Source organism: Peromyscus californicus, unplaced genomic scaffold (genome assembly GCF_007827085.1).
Source record: "Peromyscus californicus insignis strain IS unplaced genomic scaffold, ASM782708v3 Scaffold_4__1_contigs__length_199733344, whole genome shotgun sequence".
In the NCBI taxonomy this organism is placed as follows: Eukaryota; Metazoa; Chordata; class Mammalia; order Rodentia; family Cricetidae; genus Peromyscus; species Peromyscus californicus.
This window is the reverse complement of record NW_026294562.1, coordinates 45,796,854-45,824,663: the sequence shown is the minus strand read 5'-3', so window position 1 is coordinate 45,824,663 and position 27,810 is coordinate 45,796,854. Positions and strand designations below refer to the sequence as shown.

The 27,810-nt window shown below is 41.9% G+C and overlaps 1 protein-coding gene across 1 annotated transcript in view; it reads left to right on the top strand.

Annotated features, from left to right (window-relative positions):
- Window positions 1–27,810, top strand: part of Gna14 (G protein subunit alpha 14) — a 165,305-nt gene that overhangs the window by 76,504 nt on the left and 60,991 nt on the right. The window contains exon 2 of the mRNA XM_052713825.1: window positions 27,212–27,396. Coding sequence (XP_052569785.1) covers window positions 27,212–27,396 — 185 coding nt within the window. The remainder of the gene's footprint in view (window positions 1–27,211; window positions 27,397–27,810) is intronic.

The window sequence follows — 27,810 nt, the reverse complement described above, 5'->3', positions numbered from 1 at the left end:
AACTGCCGTCTCCATAGACCGGCAGTGACTGCTTATAAAAAGTAAACAAGCTGGGCTTGGGGAATGGACCCAAATCTGAGTGTTTCATCTTTGCTAAGACTAGGCACCCTTGTCTTCTTTTTCCCTAGGCTTTCTACAGCACTTGCCTGCTCTGCTCACACACAAACAAGACTACTTCCTGCCTTTATTTAAACAATGTATCGTGCATTCATTTCTTTTATATTGCTGTGACCAGAAGAGAAGGAAACATTCATATTGGCTCCTGGTTTTAGAGGGCTTAGTCCATGGTCTCTTGGCCCCTAGAGCTTGGGCAGACATCATGGTGACAGAAGTACATCTGTTGGAAGAGGTGGTCTATCTTTTGACAGAAAGCTGAGAGAAAGGAAGGGACTGGGGACCAAGTAGAGGCACAACCCCAGTGACGTCACTTTCTCCATCTAGGCCCTTCCTCCTAAAGTTCCTATGACCTCCCCAAACAGTACCACCTGCTGGGGACCATGTGTTCAACATAAGAACCTGTGGAGGGCCCATCACAAACTGTAACAAGTTGTTTTGTACCTTCCCTGCTCATAAAATTTTCGTGAAAGAGGGGCTTAGGGTGCAGCCAAATCTCTACAAAAAGACATTCATGTTACCTACATCAATAGCCATTGTTAAGTTACGCTGAAGTGGTACCTGTGTTTTCTGAATCCATATGATAAAATATGGTGGGTTTTTTTTTTTTTGCAACTGTTAGGTTTTTTTTTTTTAATGAAATCCCATATGCATAAGTGTCTCATCCACAAACATCTGTAGACTCACAAACTATTAGAAGAAATCATTTTAAATATATGTAGCTAATTCATGGGGCTTGAAAGTTGATCATGGATTGGAGATGTTTGAACCTCCAGTCAGTATACAGTGGGTCATTTGCACTTTTTCTAAAATGAGAAGGTGAAGGGAGAGGTGTTGCCTGAGAAAGAGATGCTCTTGATAGTTTGTAGGTATAAACTATGTAACTGGGAAAATAAGTGGAGTTGATGTTTATTAATCCAGTAATAAGCACCTAAAGAAATGATAATCATATTCAAACATTTGGTGTTTTGTGCTAAGTACTGGTTTTTTAGTTAGATCAATTTGGTTATTAAATCCCAAGTTTTTCTTGTCGTAAAATAGACATATAATAAAATTTACTATGGTAACCATTTTCAAGTGTGCATTCATTTGCATTAAGCACAATTATGATACTGTACAACCTGTATCACTACCCATTTCTTCATCCTGGGGAGAAAACACATTAAATTCATTCCCTCTGCAGCCCTCTTCACCTCTCCCAGTGCCTTGTAACCTTTAGTCTACCTGTTTCTGTGAACCTGCTTGCTTTAGCTATGTATCTTAGATAAGTGGAGTTAAATAATATTTGCCTTCGTGTCTGGATTGTTTCACTTGGCGTAGTATTTTCAAAGTCTGTCAACCAGAAACCCCTTCCCTTTTAGGGCTGAGTGATGCTCCACTGTGTGTACACATTTCATCTATCGCTTGATAAAAACAGATTTTTAACTATGAGGCATTTATAACCACATGCATACCATCTTACAGTCTCTTGCTCTTCATGTTCTTTCCAAATATTTCTCATTCCTTTTTGGTCTCTTAAAAAAAGGATTTGTTTATTCCAGATAACAATTAGTTTCACCCTTCCTGGAAAGGCAGCTGAGATAAATTTAACCATGTCCTATCTTCTCCTTATTCTGCATAACATAGAGTAAGTTTCAGTCCATTATAGGTTCTGTAGTAAGCTCCTATCTCCAGGAAATGAAGATAAGCTTTCTGAAAGTCTTTAAGGAAAAAAAAATTATTAACTGATTTTATCAAAACATCTTACTTCTGTTTTGACATACATGATTTCCTTATAATTACACTGTAGTTCATTGTAACTTATTCAGAGAATTTTTAAACTAAACTGTATAAAAACAGAATAGCTCTACTTCAGTTATAACAACCCTGAAAACAGAATCATCATGGAAATTTCTAGAATTGAGCTCTGGCATCATGTAACACTTTAGAGCTCTCTAGGGAACTGTCATGGCAGCCAGGGGTGTGGCTCACTGAGTTGAGATGATAACAGTCTTCTGGTTTAGCTCTGGAGTGCACACACAAACAAGGGTGTCTTTAGACCATTTTCCATTTGCAAGTTTGGTTGAATGGTTTGAAAGTGGATCCTGAGAATGTGAACTCTTAAGCCACGGCCAGGCCCCCAGAGGAAGGGAGTGGAAGACTCTTTTGTGTAGCATCATAACACTAAGTGATTCTGGGAGTCATGTCCGGATGCTATTGTTTCTTAATGGGTGTTTTTTTGTTTTTGTATAAATCTGATGGGAAGAAATGGCCAAGGAAATTGATTCTGTTGCATCAACCAGTTCCTTCACTTTGACACGTTTTCCCCAGTATAGGCTTGCACTTAGCTGCACACACTGAGCAGCACTACCTTTCCCACATGCCTGTTGGCAGGCCATGTTCTTTTGGAGCACACTCTTCTGCATCCATGAAAACATCAGGACATAGGCACTCATGGGCCTCTGTCACTGTGCCATCTGTCTAGAGGGGTTGTTAGTCCTTTCCTGCTAACGTACCCAGTCTCTCTCTCTCTCTCTCTCTCTCTCTCTCTCTCTCTCTCTCTCTCTCTCTCTCTCTCTCTCTCTCTCTCTGTCTCTCTCTGTCTCTCTGTCTCTCTGTCTCTTCTCTCTCTCTCTCTCTCTCTCTCTCTCTCTCTCTCTCTCTCTCTCTCTCTCTCGTGTCCTTGAACCCCATGTGTGGTCAGGGACATGTCAAACCTTCTGTGTACCATGACTTATCACTGCTTGAGAGCAGGGGCCACATCTCGCTTGCATTGTCTCTATGCTCGCCCCTGATCTTTTGAGCACAGCCAGCCATGCCCTAGCCGCAGCCCTCCTAGAGCTTGTTGGAGGGTAGCAAGCAGGGCTGAGGATCAGGCCCTGTGAGGCTTGCCTCCAGAAACACAAAGGCCAACTGTGTTCTGGGAATTGAGCTTTTTAAATAGTTGATAGGAAATAAAGGACCAAGGGGAATTTCTCATGTTTAATCGGAGTGTTTATGATATAGAGCTAAGAATCTGGAGATATGTACCAGGCACGTCCCTGGCTTATGTCAAAGCCAGAGGAGCATAGGCTTTACATCAGGGCGGAGACGGGAGAAAGAGCAAAGCCAGTTAACGGTAGAGAGGACCCAGTGGTCACCCCTTCCTTCCCAGGTGAGGGTTCCCATTTCCATTGACTTGGCTTCCTAGATCAGACGTTTCAGAGATGTCATTTTAAAGTACAGAGAAAACAAAGGCATGGACAGCTGGCTTTTTTTTTCCTTCAAAACAGTAGTCTGTGATCTATTTTTGTAGTTTCTTCTGATTTTTTATAAAAGGCTTTCCTTTTTTCCTGTCCTGTTAATGGGAAGAGTGACGTAAAATGACAGCAGGTTCCAAGGTCCCCTGGTTTGCACCAACAAGAACTTCTTTTCTAGTTTCTGTCACCTGGAGACATATTTGTAAGTAGTGGCTTCGTTGCCATTAGGTTTAGAGTTATCTGACAACCCCTCGGCCTCCTCCTCCTCGGGACACTTGGCTGATTCCCATGGGGTACCTAAGGTGCTTGGTGCAAACCTATTATACAAAGGATTTAAAAATACATCTCATAGTCTCTCATTTTCATCATCAGCATTCTAAACATAAAAATTTATTTCCCCTCACATTCAATAGTTGTAAACATCTTCCCATATCTGCGTACCTGCCCATCTTCCATCCGTCTGTCTTCTTTTGCGCTGTGACACGGAAGTTAGTCGCAGATGGCATGATACCTCCAAACATTCCTCAGTGAAGAACCTTCCTCTGCATAAACAAAATGCCATGTCAGTCTGAAGAATATTAATAGCATTTCTGCAATGACATGTACTATCCAATCTATCCTCAAATATTCTACACTGTTGAAAGAATTTGAAAAAATTGCCTCCTTGAAGAAGCCCAGACTACTAGGAAGCTGAGGCAGATTTCAGAGGGTGGAGGAGTGTGGAGAAAAGAACGAAGCAGTGGAGTGTGGAAAATATGGAGCCATGGTCCTGGGTTGTAACTCTTGGAGGTACTAAGTCTTGGGAAAGTCAAGTCATTTGCTTTTCTGAGTTCGTGGGCAAATGAAGGGATGGGGCAAGGCGGTCTCTAACGGCTCTTTGATGCTGTCTTTCAAATGTGATTGTGTATATTTGCAATGGATACCCTTTATTTTGAGAAAGAATTTTTTTTTGTCCACTCTTGATTACGGTCTAGTTTGGTGATGAAAGTTATGAAGGTATTTGCTGTTTTATGGTGCCTCCCCCTCCTCCTATGGGACAGTCATCTGTTAACTGCTGGATCTATTTTGCCCTGGAAGAGGAAGAATTGTACACTCTGTTTTCTTGTACCACTTATCCAATAGGTCTCATTTTTCCTCATGGTTTTCTTAGCTCTTGAAATGACAGGTTCTCCTTCTTCCCAAAAGACTATCTGATGTGGGCCATTCATACTCCTTATTAAGCAATATTTTGTTATTAAAATATTGCTTGAGTAATTCTGAATTGAGAGAGTTCAGGGAAATATCTGTACTTGTCCTAGAATGTAAAAGCATTGGAGAGAGCATGGTGCTTGTTTCTGATCTCACAGTGATATTGTGATACTTGCTGTGTTCTGGTTATTGCCAAGCGGGCCAGAATTGTTCCAGGGAGAAGATAGTTGGGAAACATGTCTGGTTCTCCACTGCATCACAGTCCCACTGAATCAATGATTGAGAGATCTCTAGTCTGCTTCCTCACTCCTTCCTTCCCTCCCTCCCCTAGTCCTTCCATTCCTCTTTTTCTCCATTTCCCCCTTTCCTTTTCCCATCTGTCCATTCATCTGGTCTATATGGGTACTGTATGCATGGTGGGATGGCTGCAGTTGGATCTCATAAGGTTCCATGGCTAATCTGTCTCACCAATAGCTCACCTCAAGATGAAGGGCTGCAAGGGGGTTATTGCCTTGAAAACCTTATTTGTTAATCATGATTAAAAACAAAAATGTTCCATGGAGGTTTGTATGATTCACTAGTGAGATAAAAGTGATGTCCAAGCAGTCTCTCATTGGGGGATGTGGAACTGTTTGGGGGAGAGAGAATGTTTTTATGTGGGAGTTTATATTTTTAACAGACTCTTTTTAAAACTTCTAAATATTTTATCATTGACCTCTCAACCATTCTCTTATATAACCATAAAGTTACTTTCATGACTAAAAATGAGTAATTTTATAGCATGACATAACTCTCCTGGAAGATGCCTTTTTCTTCTATTTTTATTAATTCTGTGAGAATCCATACAATACATTTTGATAATATTCATATTCACACCCCCCAGCTCCTCTTCTACCTACCTTTGCTTCCCTCTGCACTCAACTTCAAGTCGTCTTCTTTTAAATCCACTGAGTACAGTTTGTACTGCTCAAGTACTCTTGGGTATGGGCACACCCTGGAGTGTGGTCAGCCTACCAGGATCATACCATTGAAGACTTTTTTTTCCCCAGCAACTATCAAATACCATTAGTACCTCAGTTAGTAGGAAAACTTTACCCCTTCCTCCCCTTTGGTTTGCCTTGAACTTGCGCTTGTCTCATGCATGGTAATCACCATCACTGAGTTCAGACATGCAACACCATTTGGTGTCTGGAAAAATAACATTTCCTTGAAATTATCTACCACCTCTGGATCTTAGAACTTACCTTGAAGATATTTGAGCCTTGGGGAAAAGTGGTATGATAGAAAACATCTCATTTAGGTCTGAGCACTCCCCAATCTCTTTATTTTCTTCAGGTTGACTAGTTAGGGTTTCTGTACTAATTGCTATTTACAGCAAGAACAAGCTTCTCTGAAGAGGTTTGGGAGACGCATTGATGTATGAATGTAGCAGTAAGTCATTAGGATTTATTTTAGTTATACATCTATTTAGCAGAATAATAGTATTAGGGCATAGGCCCTAGCAGAGAACCTATCCCCTCAGATTCTTGGCCCCATTAACAATGCCAAGGATAGCTTCCATCTCATGGAGTGAGCCTTAGATCAGAAAGTAGTTGGTTACGTCCATAGCGGTCATGCCACCGTTGCACCAGTGGGCACATCTTGTCAGGCCAGTTGTTATTGAAGCCCATAGGGTTCACAGCTGGATGAGACTGGTGATTGCTTTTTCTTCCTATAGCATGTATAGCACCTTCCAGCAGTCTGGAAACTAGCCAGTGGGGTTGGAGTTTCGAGGCAAATACCATATTGAATTTTAAATGTTTTATGACTCAAGGATGTCATATCTTAAGCAATAGTGTCTTACATCAAGTTCTGGAGGGTGATCAAGAGCACTGGCAATAGCTTGTAATGTTTGGAGGTCTGTGCATCCCCATTGGCCAACAACTCAAAAACAGGTAACCTGTTCCTAGTACTTTTTTTATTATTATTCTGATCTGATAGCATGTGGTGTCTAATTAAGGTAGCATTCCCCTGTTATGGGATAACTGTGACATTTAAAATCTTTCATATATGTCTACATTTTAAGAAGCGTCTACAGTAGTCGGTTTCTATATGGCCTTTTCAAAAGGCCTGTAGTGTTAATTATTGCTCTCCATACTCCTCATTCACTTTGGCCCTACCGCTCCCCACCCCACTTAACCCTGCTGTATTATTCACCTTTCCTCCTTTGTACGACTGTGTTCTATGTCTCTTCCCTCGGAAGGTCCCTTCCTCTCCCATCATGCCTTACTAGTTCCCTAACCTCTATGGGTATTCTGAAATGTGCCATTTTATTGTGGAAAAAATTGACCAAGTTCTCTCCAAAGCACTTGACTCGTCTATTTTTTTCCCAAGAGAAATATATGAAAATATCATTTTCCCCAGATAGCCATTAATATTTTACCTGATTTTTTTGTTGTAAAAGTGATATTTATATTCACTTGGCTATTTGTATTTCCTTTTTATTGAAAATATATTTTTTCCTTTTTTTAAAGATGTATTTATTTTTATGTGCATTGGGTGCTTGCCTGCATGTATGTCTGTATGAGGTTGTCAGATCCCTTGGAACTGGAGGTACAGGCAGTTGTAAGCTGCCACGTGGGTGCTGGGAATTGAATATGGGTTTTTTGGAAGAGTGACCAGTGCTCCTAATTGCTGAGCCATTTTCTAGCCCATGAAAATAGATTTTTTTCCACACAGCATATGTGATTACGGTTTCCCCTCTGTTTACTCCTCCCAGTTCCTCCATACCTCCCCTCTGGATCAACTCCCTTCTGTCTCTCCTTAGAAAAAAAACAGGCACCTAAGGGATAAAAATCAAATTTAATATAATAAAATAAAACAAAAAAACCTCAAATAGGAATAGGACAAAACAAACAGAAGAAAAAGAGCCCAAGAAAAGGGACTTAAGATGCAGAGACACATTGTTCGCACGCTCAGGAATCCCATGAAAACACGAAACTGGACACCATAATATATATGCAAAACCTGTAGGTTAAAAAAAATAAACCAAGTAATGAATAAGATAAAATGGAAAATAAAATAATAAAATGGCCTTGGTGATATGAGATAATGGGTCCTGGGTCCTGGAAGACATCCAAATGACATCCGAAGATGTCATTGATTCATTTTCTGTTGGCCACCTACTGTTGGGCATGCAGCCCTCGAAAGTTGTTTGTTTTCCCAGTAAGACTCCCTGAGGGAGAACTGATTTTTACTTTTTTATTTTTTTTTTTGAAACAGGGTTTCTTTGTGTAGCCCTGGCTGTCCTGGAACTCACTCTGTAGACAAGGTTGGCCTCGAAATCACAGAGATCTGCCTGCCTCTGCCTCCCAAGTGCTGGCATTGAAAACTAATTTTTCATTTGCAAGTTGTTATCAATTGGGCATAGCTTCCGGGTTAGGGATCACTTGTATTTATTTAGGAAAAAGGGTTTTTTTTTTACATTTATTATGTGTGCATATATATATACATGCATATGTGTGAGGACCCATATGGGAGAACCTGCCTTTTCAAGAGCTAAGAAAACCACAAGGAAAAACAAGAGTGTATTTGAATAAATGATACCAGGGATAGAGTCTAGGGATAGAGTCCAGGTCACCAGGCCTAGTGGCAAGCTCCTTTATCTACTGAAAATCATCTTACTGGCTCCACGTTTGCATTTTTAAAAGAAAAAAAAGGAACTTGAGAGATGGCTCAGTGGTTAAGAACATTAGGTCATCTTCCAGAGGACTTGGGTTCAATTCCCAGCACTCACAGGGCACCTCACAGCCATCTTTAACTCCAGTTCCAGGAGATCCATTTAGTGCCCTCTTCTGACTCCTGTGGGTACTGCATACATGTGGTATATAAACATCCATATATATAAAATAATATGAAAAAAATTTTAAACCCACAAAAATATGTAACTCAAATATGTTAAAATAGAAATTAGACCCCAAGGTAATAAACTCCGTGTATGTGAGCAGTTTGGAGTAGGATATTTATATTTTATAATGATTTAGGAAGGAGACACAATGTACCTAGTTCTTCATTTTATAAATATTCTTGACCAGAAATCATGTCAGAGCCTGACATGGCAGAAAAAAGCATGTTCTAAAATTTAATTTATAATAAATGGCTTTCTACATGAATAATATAAACATTTTGCTATATTAAAGTTCTTCCCTAGTATGGTCTTCATGTTTTCATGGTACGTTTTATATATTTATATTAAAATAACATGAATCTCCCCGGTGCAGACAAATACTCACCTTAAGTTCTTGAAGGCTGTTGCTCATTTAATTTTTTTTGTATATCGGTCTTTGACTTGGGATTTGTTTTCATATGCCCTATAGACCTGTGTTTTTGGGTTTTTCCTTTGTATGGCTAAGATCTAGTCCCTGTGCACTGAAATGACACTGAATATGTCAACATAGTCCCGGGCACACACAGTTTCTCTGTGAGCATTTCTCCTTTCCCTGTCCCCATCACTGTCTCGTGCATGGTCATGCCACATTAATAATTGAGATTTCATTATTTTATTTATTACAAATACTTTTCAAGTTTTTCTGAATAACACATGAAGATTGCCAGCTTCCTGGTGCCGCTTTGGGGTTTTGATACATCGCTTCCCCAGGAACTGTTTTCCCATTGGACCATGTCTCAGTAGAGAGTTGACTAGTCTTCAGGAGTAAGGCAAGGTCCCAAGAAAGAGCTTCGGTCTCAGCTGGCAGCAGCTTCAGAGCTTGTTGGCCTGATGACGTGGGGCTGCTTAGATCGGATGAGTGAGAAACCATGTACATGGCAAGATGCCGAGGTGAGTGTCTGCCCCAGAGGTACTCCATGGGAAACAGGAGCAGGCTGGTATGGACAGAATGAGTCTCTGTCAGCCAGTGCTTCACTAGGTGTCACAATCCAAAGGAGGAAAGTTAAGGCCTTGCCTATCTGCAGGGCAGAGTTTTAGTTACTAAAACAAAATTAGTTCACAAGTAGAGATCAAGTCCTTTAAGATCCCCAAATAATTCAGACTTTGAAAAAGCATGAAGAGGAAGAGAGGCTAGAGAAGGTTGGCAGGGTTGTCCTGTGTGGCAGGACAAGGGCGGCTGGTTTGGGCTGTCTGCTGGTTTGTAGACACAAATTCTCCATGAAGCAAACTGAAAATTTCTCAGCTACCTTAACAAGGAAGCTGAGTTTTTTCCCTTTAAGTCAAAGTCGGAAAAAGAACAGCAATACGGGCTGGAGAATGGAGAGGCAGAAAACTAAGCAGGCTGCTGGGAACCACTGCCTGTTTGAACAGTCAGAACTCAAGTTTTATTTCCATCTATGATTGAAATTAGAAACTGAACTGACGGGAGCATTGTCCATCAGGGTAATTTTGAAATCTAGTGTGTTTAAAAAAAAAAAACAGCCAGTGTGTAAAGCTAATGGTGGGGCCAGCGTTTTATGATGTGCATTGAAACCTAGAACTCATTTTTGTTTCTCCTGAAGACAACTTGACCTTGGAAACATGCTGCCGAAGTCTTGCATTTGGATCTGTTTGGATTTCAATGTGGAGATGATGGTTCAATTATAGGAAATAAGACAGACTGATAAAATAGCTACTTTCAAGAGAGTGGAAATGCACTTTTATTAGCATTGTCAGGCTGATGTCACACTTGTTAGCAATGCATTTGGAAGCTAGAGCTTCAGTGTGGTAATGTTTTTTTGTGGTGGATATTATTTTATATGTAACCAGAGGACATCATTCCTGATTTTCCTGGGTGTTTTAGCTAGTCCAGAAATATTAGATAACTTTGAATAATTGTAATGCATTTAACCAGCAGTAGGTACCACGTTTACATGCTTGCAAAGTCTCTTTCAAGTCTTAAAAATCTGGGCTGAAAGGTGACGATCTGATCTGTTTTTAGTGTACATTCTTTAATTAGCTAAGTCCTTGCTGAGTACAGCATCTACACCAGAACCTATCCTGACTATGAAACATGTCCTGGATAAAAGTTGGAAGGAGTGGATTTGGCTGTTGCTCCTTATCTCTTCAGCTTGAGTGCATATTGGGCACTTGGAGAAGAGTGGATATGAGCTCTGGCTGGTGTCTTCACTGGCCCTTCCATCCACAGATCAGAGAACTTTATTCATGCTTTGCCTATTTTATGTCTAAGCTCAGTCTACACCACCTCACAAATATCTGTCTGTCTTCAGGCCTATGGAAATGTACCCTAGTGGCATTTTTTCCTCAGGTTGGGGCCAGGCCTGTATAAGCCCCATAAATGGGGTTTATTGGATAGAAATTGCAAGGTCGTGAGTGCTTCTGAGAGCAAGGCTGGAAGCTGAGGAGATAATATAGACTACACACACACACACACACACACACACACCCGTTTGACTCCATGGCTGCTTTGTTCCCTTGAGTAAGGAGAAGATGAAAGCCAGACACTCTGAATTTGAGCTCCCTCACCTCTCACTATGAGAGGGGCATTGTGACAAACCCCGGCCTACAGGAGCATCCACAGGCTGCTGCTGTTTCTCTGAAACTTGAGCACCTCAGCCCATCAGCATCTGAGTTTCTGTCCTATGCAGGTGGTTAGGTTGGGTGTTCGGGAGGGCACAAAGCAGAGAGCTATTTTCAACCTAGTTGTGGCAAAAACGGAAGCTGAGATGAGAAGATTTTCAAAACCTCTGATAATTAAGAGAGAGTGGCTGGCCCACAGTTGTCAAGGAAGGGAGTTGGGGCTGAAGTGGAGTGAAGTGGTATGGAAGGGAAGGCAGCTGGTTTTGGGGCTGTAGGTGGCATTCTTAAATGCTGCCTGGGCAGTACCACGAATGTGTGAATAAGCTCACAAGACAGCAGTGACTAAGGACTGGTGTAGGGATGTGGGCTGAGCAGAAGAACGTATGTCTTAATAGAAGTCTTTCAAATTAAGAGAGTTGAATGATGCTTCCACCAAATTAAATGGAAGTTGGATCCCTGAGTCCAAACTTGGATCTCTGGGAAAGAAATTAAACTGGCACCATGACATTGGTGCAGAAGCTTAAAGTCTGATGCTGGCTCACCTTTATCCCTTGAATAATTGAACATCAGCTAGAAAATAAATGCAGCTGGGCATGGTGGTGCACACCTTTAATCCTAACTTTCAGAGGCAGAGGCAGGTGGATCTCTGTGAGTTGGAGGCTATCCTGGTCTACATGATGAGTTCCATGCCAGTCAGGAGTGAGAGTCTGTCTAAAAATCAAAAAGTGTGAGAGGAAAAGTTAAGGAGACAGTTGTTGAACAGGCTAGAAAAAGTACAGATGGTGTTTGCAAGGTGCCAGGCTCCCTCTTCCTTCTATGATGGAGAATAAAAATGTTGGCTACAATGGGAAGGGGTTCCTAATCCTTAAGTGAGGAACTCTGGGCAGTAGATATTGTCTGGAAGAAGGAAAGTGAGTTTCCTTAAATGTGGCTCCTGGGAGGTCTCTATGCACCAGTGGATGGCCTCACACCCAAATGTATATGGCCAGCACAAGTTTGAGTCAACTGGTTTTGTTAAAAAAAAAAAAAAGAAAGAAAACACAAAGTTAGGGGACTAGGGAGGTGGGGGTAGATCTTGGAGGAGTTACCTGAGAGAGTAAAAAAAATATATGAAATTCTCAAAGAATTAATAAATTTTTTAGTTTATTATACTTGTAAAATGTGTAAGAATCTATTACTCTTGCCACTTCTGTAAAAAATCCTCCCATGACTAATAATTATTCTAGCTAACACGTACATTAGTGTGAAGCAGGCACTCTGTAGGTTGCATAGTACTGTACCCCCTAAATTTATGATGAATTTAGAACCTGCAAATGCGATCCTCTTTAGAAATAAGGTCTTTGTGGGTATGATAAATGATGTGGTACTCAGAGTAAACTTGGTTGGACCTTAAATCCAAGATGGCTGTGCCCTTACATAAGAGTGTTGTGAAATGTGAATATAGGCACCCAGGAAAGGTGACCCCACAGTGGCCAGACCCACGATCATCATGCACAGTGAGTCATACTGGAGACAGGAGAGAAGCAGACAGTAGTCCCCCTCTGTGGGAAAACAAATCACCATGATTTTAAGCCACTGGTCATAGTTCTTCATCACAGCTTATGACCATTTTTCAAGTTTCTCCATGATTATTAAAAATGCCACAAAGTTACTAACCTCAAAGATTGTAATTCCTGCCTGTGACTTTACCTCCTAAATGCAGTCTTTCCCAAACTAATACATTGGCTTCTTTATCGCCATTTCCACAACCATCTCCCTTATAAATTGTTGTAACTAGTGTATGAATTCTTATTTCTACATTAAAATGTGATTTTAATTCTCAAAGTAAGTGCTGACTGGATGTTATTATTATACACTCTTTTGGTTGTTTTGTTTTGTTTTCAATATAGGGTCTCTCTGGGTAGCCCTGGCTGTCCTGGAACTCTCTGTAGACCAAGCTCTTCTTGAACTCAGAGATCCACCTGCCTCTCGAGTGCTGGGATTAAAGGGTTGTCAAAATCAGGCTTCAAAGTGTTTAAGCAACTTGCCCAAGGCTCTACTAGAATGCTAAAGAGAGTCAGAGGTTGTAGGGCACACATGTCCTTAGCATCACTGAAACATTGTCACCCTCAGACGGATTGCCTTGCCATCATTATCGTGCTATATCATGTTTATTTGACATTCCGAGGGCTGGACCATGAGGACATATCCATATCATAGGGATAAAATGAAAGTGAGACTCCCCAGGACATTCTTCTTTACTTCCTTATATATCTTGTTGTTATGGTGAGGGAATCCCACCAAACAATGGGGTCAGGGAGACAAAGAGGTAAATCCTTATGACAATAGAATTTCTTTTATGCTGAGGAGTTTTTGGGGCTCCATCAATTTTAGTGTCAATGGAAAGCTCCTCCCACCTGTAGGAGACCATTGGATAGATGATTAATATAGCTGGTAGCCGTCTTAGTTTCCTTTCCTGTTGCTCTGATAAAACAGCCCTCACAAACTCTATCAGGCAGAATGGTCCAGGCTCTAGTCATTCCTCTTGATTGCCTCACAGAGCTAGAAGGTAAGAGTCTGCTGCTGAAGACACTATACACCCTGGTTACAAGATGTGCAGAAGTCAAGCTGGAGGCCACCTGGAAACTTCCTCACTGCTGGTTAGCTTTTATAATACTGGGACATCATATCTCTTGACTCCATGACCATACGGTCTAATGATGTGGTCCAGGCGGCCCTTCCCCTGCAACCTTGATGGCCATAACCTAACCACTCACTGAGGCTGGCTCTGCTTGCTGCCTATAGCCTTCGCTGACAAGCATAGTGTATTTGCTCTTTCTAAGGCCCCTATTTCACTTCCAGTTTTATTGCCACAACTCCACACACTGTCCTGTCAGGGCTTGCTTGCAAGGGACTCTAGTAACTGCCATACATAATCAGGCTTCCCCAGTCTTCCTTTGAAATTATGGTAGAGGCCTCAATGATACCAGAATTCGACTGTGCATGTCTGCAAAACCAGAGTCGTGTAGATAATGCTAAAGATTGCCACCAGCACAAACTGTACCTGGACCAACTTAAACTATGGCTCTAGTAGTATCTAATTGCCCTGATAGCTAAAAAGCAGGAAACAAATCCCTGGGTATTTGGGGATATGCAGGGCCACCTCCCTGTGTAGGGTCTCTGCAAACACCAGGGTTGGCAGAGTAATGATCCACATGAGGCAAGAAAGAAATCTAGTTCAACACAACTTAGTTAGTGGTGTTGGTTCAAACTTCTAGAATCTAACCTCGGGTGGTTTATTTTAGCTATATTTAAGCATAGAATAATTTTGAAAAAAAGTTTCCTGATGATAATAACCCAATTCCATGTCTACAACAAAACTTAAGACATGTTTACATTGAAACTCTTTACAAAGTACATATGGCCTCTTCCATAAAGATGGGCTCTGTTGACTCAGAAGCAATGCTCTAGATAAGGGACTAGGGAGAAGGACTGAGACAAACATAATTGTCTGTGGGAGTCAGGGGTGGCCTGGCCCTGCAGATAACACAGAAGTTAGCTAGGCTGTTGTAAAGTACATATGACATCTCACGTAAGGATGGGTTTTGTTGACTGAGAAGCAATGCTCAGAATAAATATAGGGAAGAGAAGAGTCTGGGATAAGAAAACATAAAAGTCTGGAGGATTCAGGTGTGGCCTGGCTCTATAGATAACAGATTACCAGGGTATTAACTATATCCATTCCCAGCTTTCCAGGTAGAAAACAGGTATACAGCTTCCTTTGAAGAGAAACACCGTGTGCTTAACATACTAGTTTTCCTAGAGCTTATCTGTGAGCACAAGGACCTTGTGCCCTCTCTACCTCTAGGTTCCCTTCTCAGATGGAGGTCTTAGAAACAAATTTTCATTTTGATACCCTTGAGCCTAGAATGTCTTCCCCTGATTTCTGAGATCCACTCATCTGTTGTATTTTCCTATTGTATTAATGCAAAACATGTGCTTTCTTCTCAATGGTGTACACTTCTTTAGTAACCAGTGTCATGGATGTACCTCTGTATACCTTGCTTTTCTGACCAACATGGGAATTAATTTTAAAAAGTTCTTTGACAATTTCATACATGCATGTAATGAATTTTAGTCATTTTCACCCCATTCCTCCCTCTCATCCTCCTGCAAACCTTCTACTTTCTAATACACTTCCATGTCTTCTCTTCGTATGTAACCCAATGAGTTTAGAGCTTTTTGCACAAGCATGGGTAAGAAATTACTTACCAGTGCTTGGGCAGCCTAGCAGTGGCTGCACTACTGAAGAAAATGACACTCCTAACCTTAACAACCATTAACTACCAATAATCCCTCAGGGTGGGGGAGGGCTTCATGGACCCTCTACCACCCACAACAAAACACGGATAGGCGCCAATCTTCTGAAATGCTTCTGTGGAGACTCATGGTGAGTTCCTGAGGGCAATGACCATGGCATGTCTGGAAGACATTTTTGCTGCACATTCCCCATCCTCCAGCCCTTGGGTTTCTTCTGCCCTCCCTTCCATGATGTTTCCTCAGCTCCAGCTGTGGATTTTTCAAGGTTGTGTTCTCTGTTTGTCTTTGCTCCAAATTCTAAGCATCTAGTGAGGGAGGAGTAGGAAGGGGGAAAATGATGTGATTACACTATAATATCAAAAGTGAAAGGGAAAAAGCATCTGGCATTACCCACACAACGGCCTGTATGTATGCGGCATGTGAGATCAGTCTGTTCCCTTTAAGTGGGATTTCTTAGAAGACTCAGGAAAAGGAGAAGAAGGAGCCGGAACCCCCACATGCTGATGCGGGAACAAGCACTAAACCAGCCAGCAGTCTTCACGCTCATCTGAAGCTTTGTCAGGATGGCGTTCACTGTCTGCATTTCCAGCAACACACTCTCTTCTGAGTGAACACCAGAATCATCCATTTTTGCTTAACTTTTATCATTCTAGTCTTTTCCTATCCCGTTCTTTCAAACTTAGTCTTTCCCCAAAAAAACTATTTTTCCACATCATCCAGTATATTTACAGAAATTCTATGCCTTGGTACCCATTTTCCAGGTTCCACTCAAACAAGTCAGAATAATAAACCAAAATTAACCATCAAAGATAAATCTTTATATTGTTTTTGAGAATAAAATAAATATATTTAAGAAGCTTTTTTGGACATCAGTGAGAGGCATGTTGAATAAGTCTCAAATGTTTTCTGCATGAAATGAGAAGACACCTCAAATGTCACAGGGTACATAAAGGTACAGAAGTGACAGGGAGATGAGAATGAGTGTCTTCCAGGAGCCTGGGGACATTTGTGAATGGTAGTGCTAGCCCAGTGTGGGGATGAGATGGATGAGTTGGCCAGGGTGTGAACAGCCTAGGGGTCAGATAAAAATGGCAAGGCCCACACTTCACATGGGTGTGTGGTCTTGCAAATAGTACCACTTAGCCATTCCCCAGCTGCTCAATTCTTATACTAGATACCTTATAGGTAAATTCATGTGTGTAGTCACAATGGCAGAATGGAAATTCTACACCTACTTGTGTAGGTATCAGTCTGATTAAAATTGTTTCCTATTTTCCCAGAATTCCAAGGACAACTTGAATTTTTTTTTTTTTTTTTTGGTTTTTCGAGACAGGGTTTCTCTGTGTAGCTTTGCGCCTTTCCTGGAACTCACTTTGGAGACCAGGCTGGCCTCAAACTCACAGAGATCCGCCTGGCTCTGCCTCCCGAGTGCTGGGATTAAAGGCGTGCCCAACCCTTCCAAGGTAGATGATAGAATACTGCACTTCTATAGACCTGCCATCACCTCATGTTCAGTTACACCAGCAGCAGGTAGCAGTGTTTGATTAACTTGTGTTTATTTCATTTGATTTGAATTTATCCTGGGGTGAAGGACTATGGCCACCTTGATCATCTGTGCTTCAACAGAATCCTATGGTGTTTCAAAATGATTCCTTCATCTCCTTGCCTACACTCATGTGGACGCAAGGATATCATTTCTCGTCTGTTTTAAGGGCTTCTGTCTTTTCCTTGATGCCTTATTCTGCTTTTCCTCCACTCTCAGCATGAGTAAATGTCCAACTTTGGAGCAGCTGTCATGACGTGCAAGGGCAGTTCTGACTGCAAGCTCACTTAGAGTCAGCCGTTTGAGAGTACCCCCAGCAGCTCACAGGCTGAGTCACTGCCCACCAGTGCCCTGATGCTAGGATTTCTCAGTGAATGTTACTCTAAGAATTCGGGGAGGTGCTTATTTTCAGGGGCAACACTGAACTGTGGGAGGTTCTGAAACCAATGCGTATGTTTGCCCTTTTCATAAATCCATCATGAGTCAGTCTCATTCAGCAGAAGGTGAATTCATGATCTTATAAGAGGAATGAGTAATGCCAGTGGAGTCTCTGGTATTTTATCTGTTAGCCATAAAACATATCAGGGTAGGATTCTCTATGCCATTGATGTGATTTGTTCATTTCTTGGGAAAACTAATGGTGGTCTAGAGAACACTCCAAAATGAAGTTTTTGTTTGCAAACAAGTAACAAGTATAGTATTACTTCCCCATGGTTTTATAAATGAGCTGTTGACACAGAATGAGCTATATTGTATAGCTTTTTCTTTTATCCTTTTCTGGGGTAAGGTGTTAATGTGGAGGCCCAGGGTCTTACTGAGTAGACCAGGATAGCTTCAAATTTACAACCCTCCTGTGATAGCCTCCCGAATACCCACATTACAGGACTGTGCCATGAAGGTAACTGAATTGTGTAGCTCCTTGCAGAAGGATTAATGTTTGCCCATCACAAAGATCTCTGAACCATGTAACTGCATCCAAGAAATAAATAGAAACCAATACCAAATGTTTCCTGATATAATTAATTCCAAGCTAAATGCTTGTATTGAATTTTAGTGCATCCCACCTTTATAACATTATGAAGATTTGATTATATGAATAAATAGCTCAAATTCATTTAGAATGAAAGCTCGCCTTGAAGTCTCTCTATATTTGGACTCTTAAATGCACTGACAGCAACTGTGGAAAGCACACTGTTTCTGTACCTTACTTTTAGAAACTAAGAATTCAAAGTATTTGTGATGAAAAGATCACTAGTGTGGCTCTTCAATTCTGTTTACTCTAAGAGTGAGGAAGCTGTATAGACGGCTCAACTGTTAAGAGCATTTACTGTTCTTGCTCAGGACCCAAGTTCAATTCCCATCACCCACATGGTAGCTCACAACCATCCATAACTCCAGTTCCAGGGGATCTGATGTGCTCTTCTGACCTTCATAGGCACACATGTAGTGCACAGACATACACTCAGACAAACACTCATATACATAGATTTTTAAAAAATCTTTTAAAAAAGAACTTCTCGTAGATATGTTGAACTTGAAAGTGCATCTTAATCAAAATGATAACCGGATAACCTGATGACAGGAAGTAAAGGATTACATGGTAGATCTTGATATCAGTTGAGGGATGGATTCCTAGATCCCTCTTAGTTGTCAAAATACACAGCACTGTGTCTCCTGCTGTTGAGTGGTGCTGTGTTTGTGTAGACCTGTCTACATGCTCTCATGTGCTTTAGCTCATCTCTGTCTTACCAGGGTTAACCTGAGAAGGTGAGAGTGTTGTTAGTCGTTCCATGGGAGTGTTCGGGAACTAACGATAGGAAAAGAGTGAGTCTGCACGGCAGTATGGTTGGGGGGGGTCTTTCACACTTTTGCTGCAGGCTTGTTTATTTTGTGGAGGTGTGCATGTGGCACTAGGTGCATCGGGAGTCAGGTGACAACTCTAAGGGGTCAGTTCTCTGCTGCCCTGCAGGTTCCAGAGACAGAACTGAAGTCATCAGGCCTTTTGTCCCGCACGTTAGCTTTTTGGTGGGTACCTTGTTGGCCCTAGAGGAAGTTTTAAAAAATATCTCTCCTCCATAGTTGATTGAGTCCATGGATGTGACATCTATCTCTGGGAGGAGTTGCTGTGCTTAGAAGCATGGCTTTTCTTGTCTTGTCCATAAAGATAATTGAGCATTTTAATAAATCCAAAAGATCAAGTGTGATACAGTGTATTTTGAATTCTCCATTTTTTTTTAAAGTCTCAACCTGCCTTTTAGGTTTCATCATTTAATTTCTTTCAACATCCCCTTTTTTGTCTTAAGAGCCTCGTGTTAACTTCTTTTGCTCAGAGGGTGGCCGTGAACCTGTCTCCATTTGCTTCCCGTCCAGTGTTGCACAAGACATCACTGCCTCCTTTTATGGTTAAAAACAGCAAGTCCTTTAACATGGCAACAGGAGCTAGGGGAGGTGCCATGGTTTTGATGGTGACGTGAGGCTCGGGCAGAATTGAATAAGTGGATCTGATTGCTTCTTTCAAAATATTTTCTCCCTGGAAATGTAAAAGTAGAGCTTGGGGGTCCAGGATATTTATTCATGAAGTAATGAATTTGGAACTTGGTAGAAAAACCCACCAACTCAACTGGACATGATATAGCAGCTGAAGCATTTCTGCCCCAGGTGGAGTCCATCAGGGATTCCTTTCAGAAGGGCCCTGGAGCAGTCTTTCTATCCAACCCACAGAAACCCCTAGAATACTGGCCACAAATACATATTCCCAGGCTCTTCCCGAGGCCAGTGAAACTTGGCTGAGGAAAGGCAGAGAACGTGCATTTTGGTGACTCCTCCGCCCCATGGGTTCTGCTTTGCACTTGGGGAGTTCTTTCCCCAGAATTTGCCATCTTTTCTCATAAACCCATATCTGCTGAATGACAAGCTCTAGCATAGTAGCCTGTTCAGCTGCAGAAATTTCCACTGCCCAACGTCAGCCCAAGCTGGAGCAGACCAAACAAAGTTACAACATTGTCGCCTGGGCAGGCCACCGCAGGAGAAATACTGCAGCTTAACGATGACCCAAGGCATTTTCTGAGTTTATTTATCTGAACTCCACAAAAGGCTTGACACAGAACCTGAGCTCCACAGTGTGCCCGGCACCAGGTCTTCATCAGAAAGCCGGGCAGCAGGCACCTGCTTTGGGAAAGCTGGCTGTGTATCTCCAAAAGGTCCTTCACTCTAGACAACCCACTCCCTACTGCTTCCCAAAAGGGAATCACCTTGGAGGGCCATAATCCTCAAATATCCGTTTATGAATAGATTGTAGGTTACCAGTGTGTCCCCTGTCAAGAGAAATAAGGTCCCTGTTCATAGAGAGCCCACTTGGTGGTCACATTGCACATGTCCATACCCTTTCAGCCTGTTCATGGTCCTGTAAGTTAGATGACATTCCCATCTGTCTTCACTTTTGTGAGCTTTGTTTTACTGTCTGTCTGCTCTAACCCTGAGCTGAGAACACTGCCTTCCGGGAGGCGGGTCTTGCCGGGCCAGGAAACACCTTAGGCCACTGTCTGTCTCCACAGCTTCATTAGCTCCTTGCCTTATCCCTAGGGGAATCAGTCTTTCTGGATTCTGGCTAAATTCTAGAACAATTGATTTTCTGTTTAGATATCTTTTGTCTGTCATCCAAAGGGTTTATTTTGCTTTGGCCCCCGGTCCCTCCTGGCTCCTAAAAGCGACTTTTTTGCCACCCCCTACTCCCACAATGAATCTCCCTGTACTATTTGAAATTAAATTAAAGCTCTAACCTTGTATTGCTTTTTCAGTTCTGGAGGTGCAGTGTCTTAGTGGGTTTGGGTGTTTTTGTTGGCCCCTTTTCAGTTTCGAGAGTTTCTAACCTTGCTATTTTGTATCTAGGTGAGAGTCCTGGGTGGAATTTCAGAGGCCTCTAGAGAGAGCAGGGTGAGGGACTAGGAGAGAACTTTGGATGAAAAGTAGAAGGGTTAATTCCATCTACAAAGGGCAATCCTTTGTGACTGGTTCACAAATTGTAGCCCCTATAGAACTGGGAAGAGGAGAACTGTTTCTGATGGAATATTGCAAAGCCGTAGGTTTTATTATGTTTCATTTGATTTTTCACATACAATACAGGACTTTCATAGCTCATAAAAACTTATTTGAACAATAGATGAAGCAAAATACTAGGTAATCAAACAGGTGTCATATGGATATGCCAAAATCACAATATTGATACTCAAGGGACTGAGCTTAGGAGACACTACTGGGCAGTAAAGTCAAGAGCACTACTGTAGAAAAGCTCCCATCCCTGCAAGGCCAGAAGCACACAACCCTCACCCCAGTCGGTGGGGAGTCTGTACATGGTGGAAGAGCAGGAGACACATGTCCGTTTACCCGGTGCTGAGTGTCCAGGTCAAATACTTGTTTAAAGGGAAAAGGGACAAAGGCCCCGAAGCAGAGCTTCACAACTAGAGACTTGGGAGATTTCGATGGTCCCCTGCTGAAAGGTCAGCAGTAGGTGACAGAAAGGCATAGGAGGTCCTTTGGTGAATCTGTTACTTGCCTGAGTGTCTTGCCAGCAGTTATCCATTGACTTTATTATGGAGGGCTGTAGGCAGACTTTTCTGTCCCGCCAGCCAGTTCCCAAATAACCACACGGAGACTTCTTATTATGAAAGGTCAGCCAATAGCTTAGGCTTGTTTTTAGCTAGCTCTTATAACTTAAATTAACCCATTTCTATTAGTCTATGTGCTGCCCCAAGACTTGTTTACCTCATCTATGTACTGCCCATCCTGCTCGCTCTGCATCTTAAGGTGTCTCCTCCAACTCTGCCCTTCATCTCCCCAGCATTCTCTCTGCCCTGAAAATCCTGCCTAGCCATCAGCCAATCATATTTTTATTAACAATGAGAGCAACACATCTTCACAGTGTACAGAAGGATTATTGCAGTTGCAGTGAGATGATGATAAACAAGCAGCTCACACAAGCGGGCTCTTGATACTGATAAGAGCTGAAAACTACAGGCATGCCTAACTTAATGATGGCCCTATGTTCTGGAAAACACATTAGGCAGTTTTGCCATTGTGCAAACACAATAGAGTATACTTACACAAGCCTAGATGATACAGCTTCTTCATGCCTAGGCCATGTGTACAGACTGCAAATCTATGCAACATATCACTGTCCTGAATACTGCAGGCAATTGTAACACAGTGGTATTTGTGTAACTGAGCATATCTCAACCATAAATAGTGACAATACAGCATGATGGGAATTTTTCGGTTTCTTTATAATCTTAGAATCTGTCATGTACATGGATATTTGATATAGTTCACCATATATGACACACATTGTGCACACTGGTATTCCTTTCTTGACTGGGATGTCATTTAGTGGCTTATGACTCTAATAGCCATTATTGAATTTTATTTTCAAATATGAAAAATGAAAAAATGGAAATGAAATGGAGAAGTGCCATTTCCCTTATTTATATTGAAAACTGAATCTGTAAGTGGAATTGCTAATTGACTCTTCTCCTCTTCTGTGTCGCCACATGCTGAATCTGGGTGGAAAGCCTCCTGGGATGAGACCCTCATCATACCTGAGGAATCTTTGGTAATCTGGACACCAAAATTTCATTTTCCTGTCAAAATGCTTGGTCCCTATTTGGACCAAAAATCTGCTGTGAACTGGGGATTCCTTCTCTTCTCCATTCTCAGGAGGAGCTCCAGCAGCCTCATTCTGGAGGGACACATTTAGCCCAACAGCATGGTCCCAAACCCATGTTTTAGAAGGTAATTGACTAAAGAGGAGTGGGGACAGTGGGGGTGGGGGAGCTAAGCCATCTACTCTTCAATTAAAAATCACCCAGGAAAAACCACTTATAGTTTTCATTCCCAGAATCTTGCCTCTGGGTACTTTTTAAAAAAATCTTCCCTGAATAAATAAATGAATGAATGTATGCTGGAAGCCCACTTGTGGAGTTTCTGTTTGGAACAGGTAAATGGATCAGCTCAGATCCTTGGCTTGAGCTGATCAGTCCCTGCAGCCCTGGCCACAGCTGCCATGACAGAGAACATGATGTCCTTACTTATCCTCACAGGCTCTTGCCTGCTGCTCCCTGCTGCTGGAGCCATCTCAGCTCCGGGACAGCTCTGCGGGCTGGAAGAGGAAGGAAGCATCTCCTGTCGTAATCTCAGTTTGTGTAGGAAAGAGACCCTTGGTTGAGGAAAGTACCAAATGGTCACGGGAAGAGCGTGTATCCGTGCAGACCTAGATTCAGAGCCAGGCCAGCACTCACGTGCTGTTCAAACTTGAACAACCTGCTTAGTCATTATGGCTCTTAGTTTCTCTTCTGGAGAGAGACAGCACCAGCTGGGTTGTATGGCAGCTTTAGTGAGAGCAAGAGCATGCCCACCAAATGGCTTCTAGGTTTTCTTGATCTTGGCTTTCAGTAGTCGGTGTCATTCAGTCTCTTCTTTGCCTCCAACCTATCTTATTTTGTCGTGTGTGTGTGTGTGTGTGTGTGTGTGTGTGTGTGTGTTTAACTGAACAATTACCATTTGAAACCAAATATTTAAAGAGTATTTTAAACTAATGATATTGTTAAGTGCTTTTCTCATTTGGCCATTTAAAAAAATGTTTAGAATAGTTTTAATATTAAGTGTCTGTGACTGGCTTTGGCCGTGTGTGAGAGAATGACCTCTGCTACTGGGAACTTCCTTATCTTGCTGCAGAATTTCAGGCGGTCTTGAGTGAGTTTTCTGGCTTCAAGGTCACAGTTACAGCTCCTTTGAAGCAGTTACATAATTTCCATGATCACATTGGCTTCTTCATCTGTAAAACGCAGGACTACTAATGTTTGTTTGGGATGAACTGACAGTGGACCGGAGGCTCAGACCTGCTGGGTAACAGAGAATACCATAATCTTGGGAAGAATTTAAAATTTGACCTGATTAGGCTAATGTCACTAGGTCTTTGGTATATGAGCCAGATCTTCTCTGACGGTAGAGCCTGTCAGTGGAGTTCAAGTGAATCAATTTCAGGGCTTGTTAACTATGTGTGCTTGCAGACTTTACATAACCAGTCAAATTTTAAATCCAGTCACACACTATGTAAACCCCAGCCAGGCCACCATCTTGCAGATACACCCTGCTCAGATACTGCTGGGATGTGCTATAAACCTTCATGGGAAGCTCCCCATGCCCGTGTAGAGTCAGTTTTAAGGGCTTATCTTCCTTCTACTCAGCTCTCATATCCCAGGTGTCTTAGCTCCATACTGTGGACATCAATACTTATTTCACAGAGTGGTTTGAAGATTAAAGGAGACGATTTGTATAGAGACCCCAGCATAGCGACTACTTTAATATTTGTCAGTATCAGCATTCAGTTAGCACTCAGAAGAGGTCATTGAATATCAGATTGTGGCTCCTTCTAGGGTTTATCTTTGCTTATCTATGTGGTTGGAGTCCTGTAACACACCTGGAACACAGGGCTGGGCACAGAAAATTGACATATCCTACTTTCCCATATGTTAGGTGGTGTTAGGTAGTTGCAACTTGGTGGATTTTTAAAATACCTTGTATTTGAAAAATTCAGAGATACGCTATTCAGAAAAGGACTGCTGAGTACCCTGTAACATGGACACACCTTGAGGATGCTAACTGAACTAAGCCAGCCACAAAAGAACGAAGAGAGTATAACTTCATGGAGAGTAGGTGTCAAGAATAGTCAGATTGACAAAGCAGAAAGGAAGGGTGTTTACCTGGGCTGGGGCTGGGGGTGGGGTTCAGTTTTGTAAGATTAAAAGGGTCTGACAATTGATTGCACAACACTGAATTATTTAACATGACTGGGATGAACTGTACAGTTAAAGATCATTAAGAAGGGACCTGGGGAGATGATTCAGTCAATACAGTACTTGCTGTATAAGTATAAAAACCTGAATTCATATGTCCAGCACCCATGTAAAAAGCCAGCAAGGTGGCACAAGGCTAAGATCCCAGAGCTGGGAAGGTGGAGCAGATAGAAGTCTGAAACTTACTGGGCCACCAGCTAGCTTAGCCAGTTCCAGGAAATGCCTATTCTGTGAGAGACCCTGACTCAGAAAATTAGGTGGACAGTGAGAGGGGAAGACAACTGACATGAAGCACTGCTCAATATTTATCTTAATAAATATGGTACCAAATGTCAGGTATGATACCAGGCACCAAGAAAGTCAGCATTGGTGTGATGTTTAGTATTATCAATTTGACATGGAGGGGACAGGCCTTCAGGTATACCTGTGAGAGATTGTCCAGATTAAGGCTAGCCTGTGATAACAGCTGGGAGGGAGTATCTTGATTAACTTAACCCATGCGAGAAAATCCATCAAAATCGTGGGGAGGGCTATTCCCTGGGTACTAAACTTGACCTGATCAGGAAGGGCAGGCAAGGCCAAGAATAAAGGCCAGGAGGAGGGATCGGCCTGTGTGAAGGGCTCAAGGAGAGTTCATCTGAGAGCAGGCTAGTGTGGCTGGAGTAGGGAGTGCTGAAGAAGTGTGCTGTAAGGAGAGGCTGCCAAGGCTGGGGGGCCCACACCACCAGGCTTTCCTATCCACCTTTGTCTGTCCTTTTGAGGGGAAGGGAATACATGGAGGCTTTAGTGAAGAAACAAACGGAAGAATAAGTATGTGTTGGACAAAATCAATCCTAGATATTTGTTTTTATCAGAAGAATTATAAGATACTTAAACGTTTTGTCTCACTCGGGCCTTCATTACAGGTCTTACTCATAGCTTTCAGAGCCCTGGTAAGGTATAGAGGAAAGCCCAAGTAAGTTTAAACAGCACTAATTTTAATCAAGTTAGTAACTATGATTTATTCTAGTCTCCTACTCTGGAAAACACATCTCTATAAGTAAAATGTAGGGAAAAAAATGTCCAACATGGTATTAATGTGACTAAGAGTCAACAAGGTACCAGAGATAGAATTTGATGACAATTGTGTAATCTGGGTATTCTGTTGAGATACTGAAAAGTGAGTGACTATACAGAGTCACAATTAATTAATCATTTCATGAAAAATAATCTGTGGCCTTTGTTGTGGCAAATTTTATGTTTCAGTTGAGATTTTTTACATAATATTTTCTTTTGACAGAAATACTATTAGATAACTATTTTCTTTTTGTAACATTATAAAATGTAATTTGCACTTTGTAAAGTACATTCATTTAAAGGGTATATTGTAGCAGGAATCTTAACAGTTCTTATTAATAAAATCAAACCTGAGGCCAGTTATTGGGGTGAACACTGGAAGATCAGAGAGACAGAACAAGCCACAGCTAACCTCACCTGGCCAACTTCTCAGCTGGTCTTGTTTCCTCAGACTGGAAGCCTCTGTGTCCTCATATCCTAATGGCTCTCAGCTGAACTGTGCTGCTAGAAGCCTGAAAGCTTAACCAGCCAAATGCTTCTAGTTTCTGGTCCTCATGCCTTATATACCTTTCTGCTTTCTACCATCACTCCCTGGGATTAAAGGCGTGAGTTACCATGCTTGGCTGTATCTTTGAACAGAGGGATTTCTGCCTCTGGAATGCTAGGATTAAAGGCATGTGCTACCACTGCCTATCCTAAGTATCTAGTAGCTTTTCTGTTCTCTGACCCCAGATAAGTTTATTAGAGTACACAATATTTTGGGGAACACAGTACCACCACAGTATATAGTGTGAATAATTTTAGTTTGGAGATAGTTTCTCCTCCATTTCAACTGGAAACCTTATTAACTAAACTGTTAGTAAAAGTTTTAAAGCAACATGTAGATTTGGAAATGAACCATGAATATCTCATATAATTGATTCCATTTATCACAGACAATATTAGAAAGTATTTGAGCTTCCTTGTATAAATATTTTTACTACCTTTTTAGCAGAATCTCAATCTGAGAGAAATATGAAATCCTGCCATCCTGTTTTCTGTATGTCATGTCTGAATTTCTCTGTATATTAAAGATTAATGGGATAGTTCAATGATTTATGCTTCTTGGTGCCACAGGCCGGTGTTAGGAGTTTTAGAGACCTCCTAAAATACAGACTGGAACATTAACAACAGCAATCATACAGACACTTCACATAACTGAGACTGCAGCAAAGCCTTCGGGTTCAGGATGGTCGGACAGGGTTCTTGCTTCAAAGACTTGAGGAAAGGAAGATGGGAAGGCATGTCCTGGGGCTCAGGATGTACTGCCTCATAAGCTTCTGGTAGACTCTTGGTAAGCCCATCCCACCACCCTGTTACCCACAGTGTGGACTAATGCTACCAGGGTTCCAGGTCGGGAGTCTGTCTGCTAACTGTTCTTCACTCCTTGTTTTAATCCTAGGAACTGGTGAAAGTGGGAAGAGCACTTTTATCAAGCAAATGAGGATAATCCATGGGTCTGGCTACAGTGATGAAGACAGAAGGGGCTTCACGAAGCTGGTTTACCAAAACATATTCACCGCCATGCAAGCCATGATCAGAGCAATGGACACCCTGAGAATACAATACGTGTGTGAGCAGAATAAGGTACCGTGCTTGGGAGTGTTGGCTCTATCTGTGAATGCACGCCTTTCTATTGGGGTCAGCGAAAGTCTTTGAACAAAAAGCTTTGCTAAGTGCTTTGATTGGATGCCAAGTACTCGAGGCCCTTAGTAGTGGAAGAGCTACTTGGGGTGTGTGATGGATTTAGTTAGTCCTGCTGGTCTTCTGTCTGCCAGAAATTTTCCGTAGGAAGTGAGGTTGTGGTGTTATGTGGCGTTTGTTGAGGTTGCTCATTTCAGGGACTAGAAAAAGAAGATGCCATTTTTCAGTGGAGCCGAGAGACCCATTGTTTGCCTCAGTGGGGAAAATGATGCTAGATGCTGGTTTTACAGTATCTAGCTTTTCAAGAATTCTCAGTCTCAGAAAACATTTTCACTAATTCACTGTAGACTACTGAGA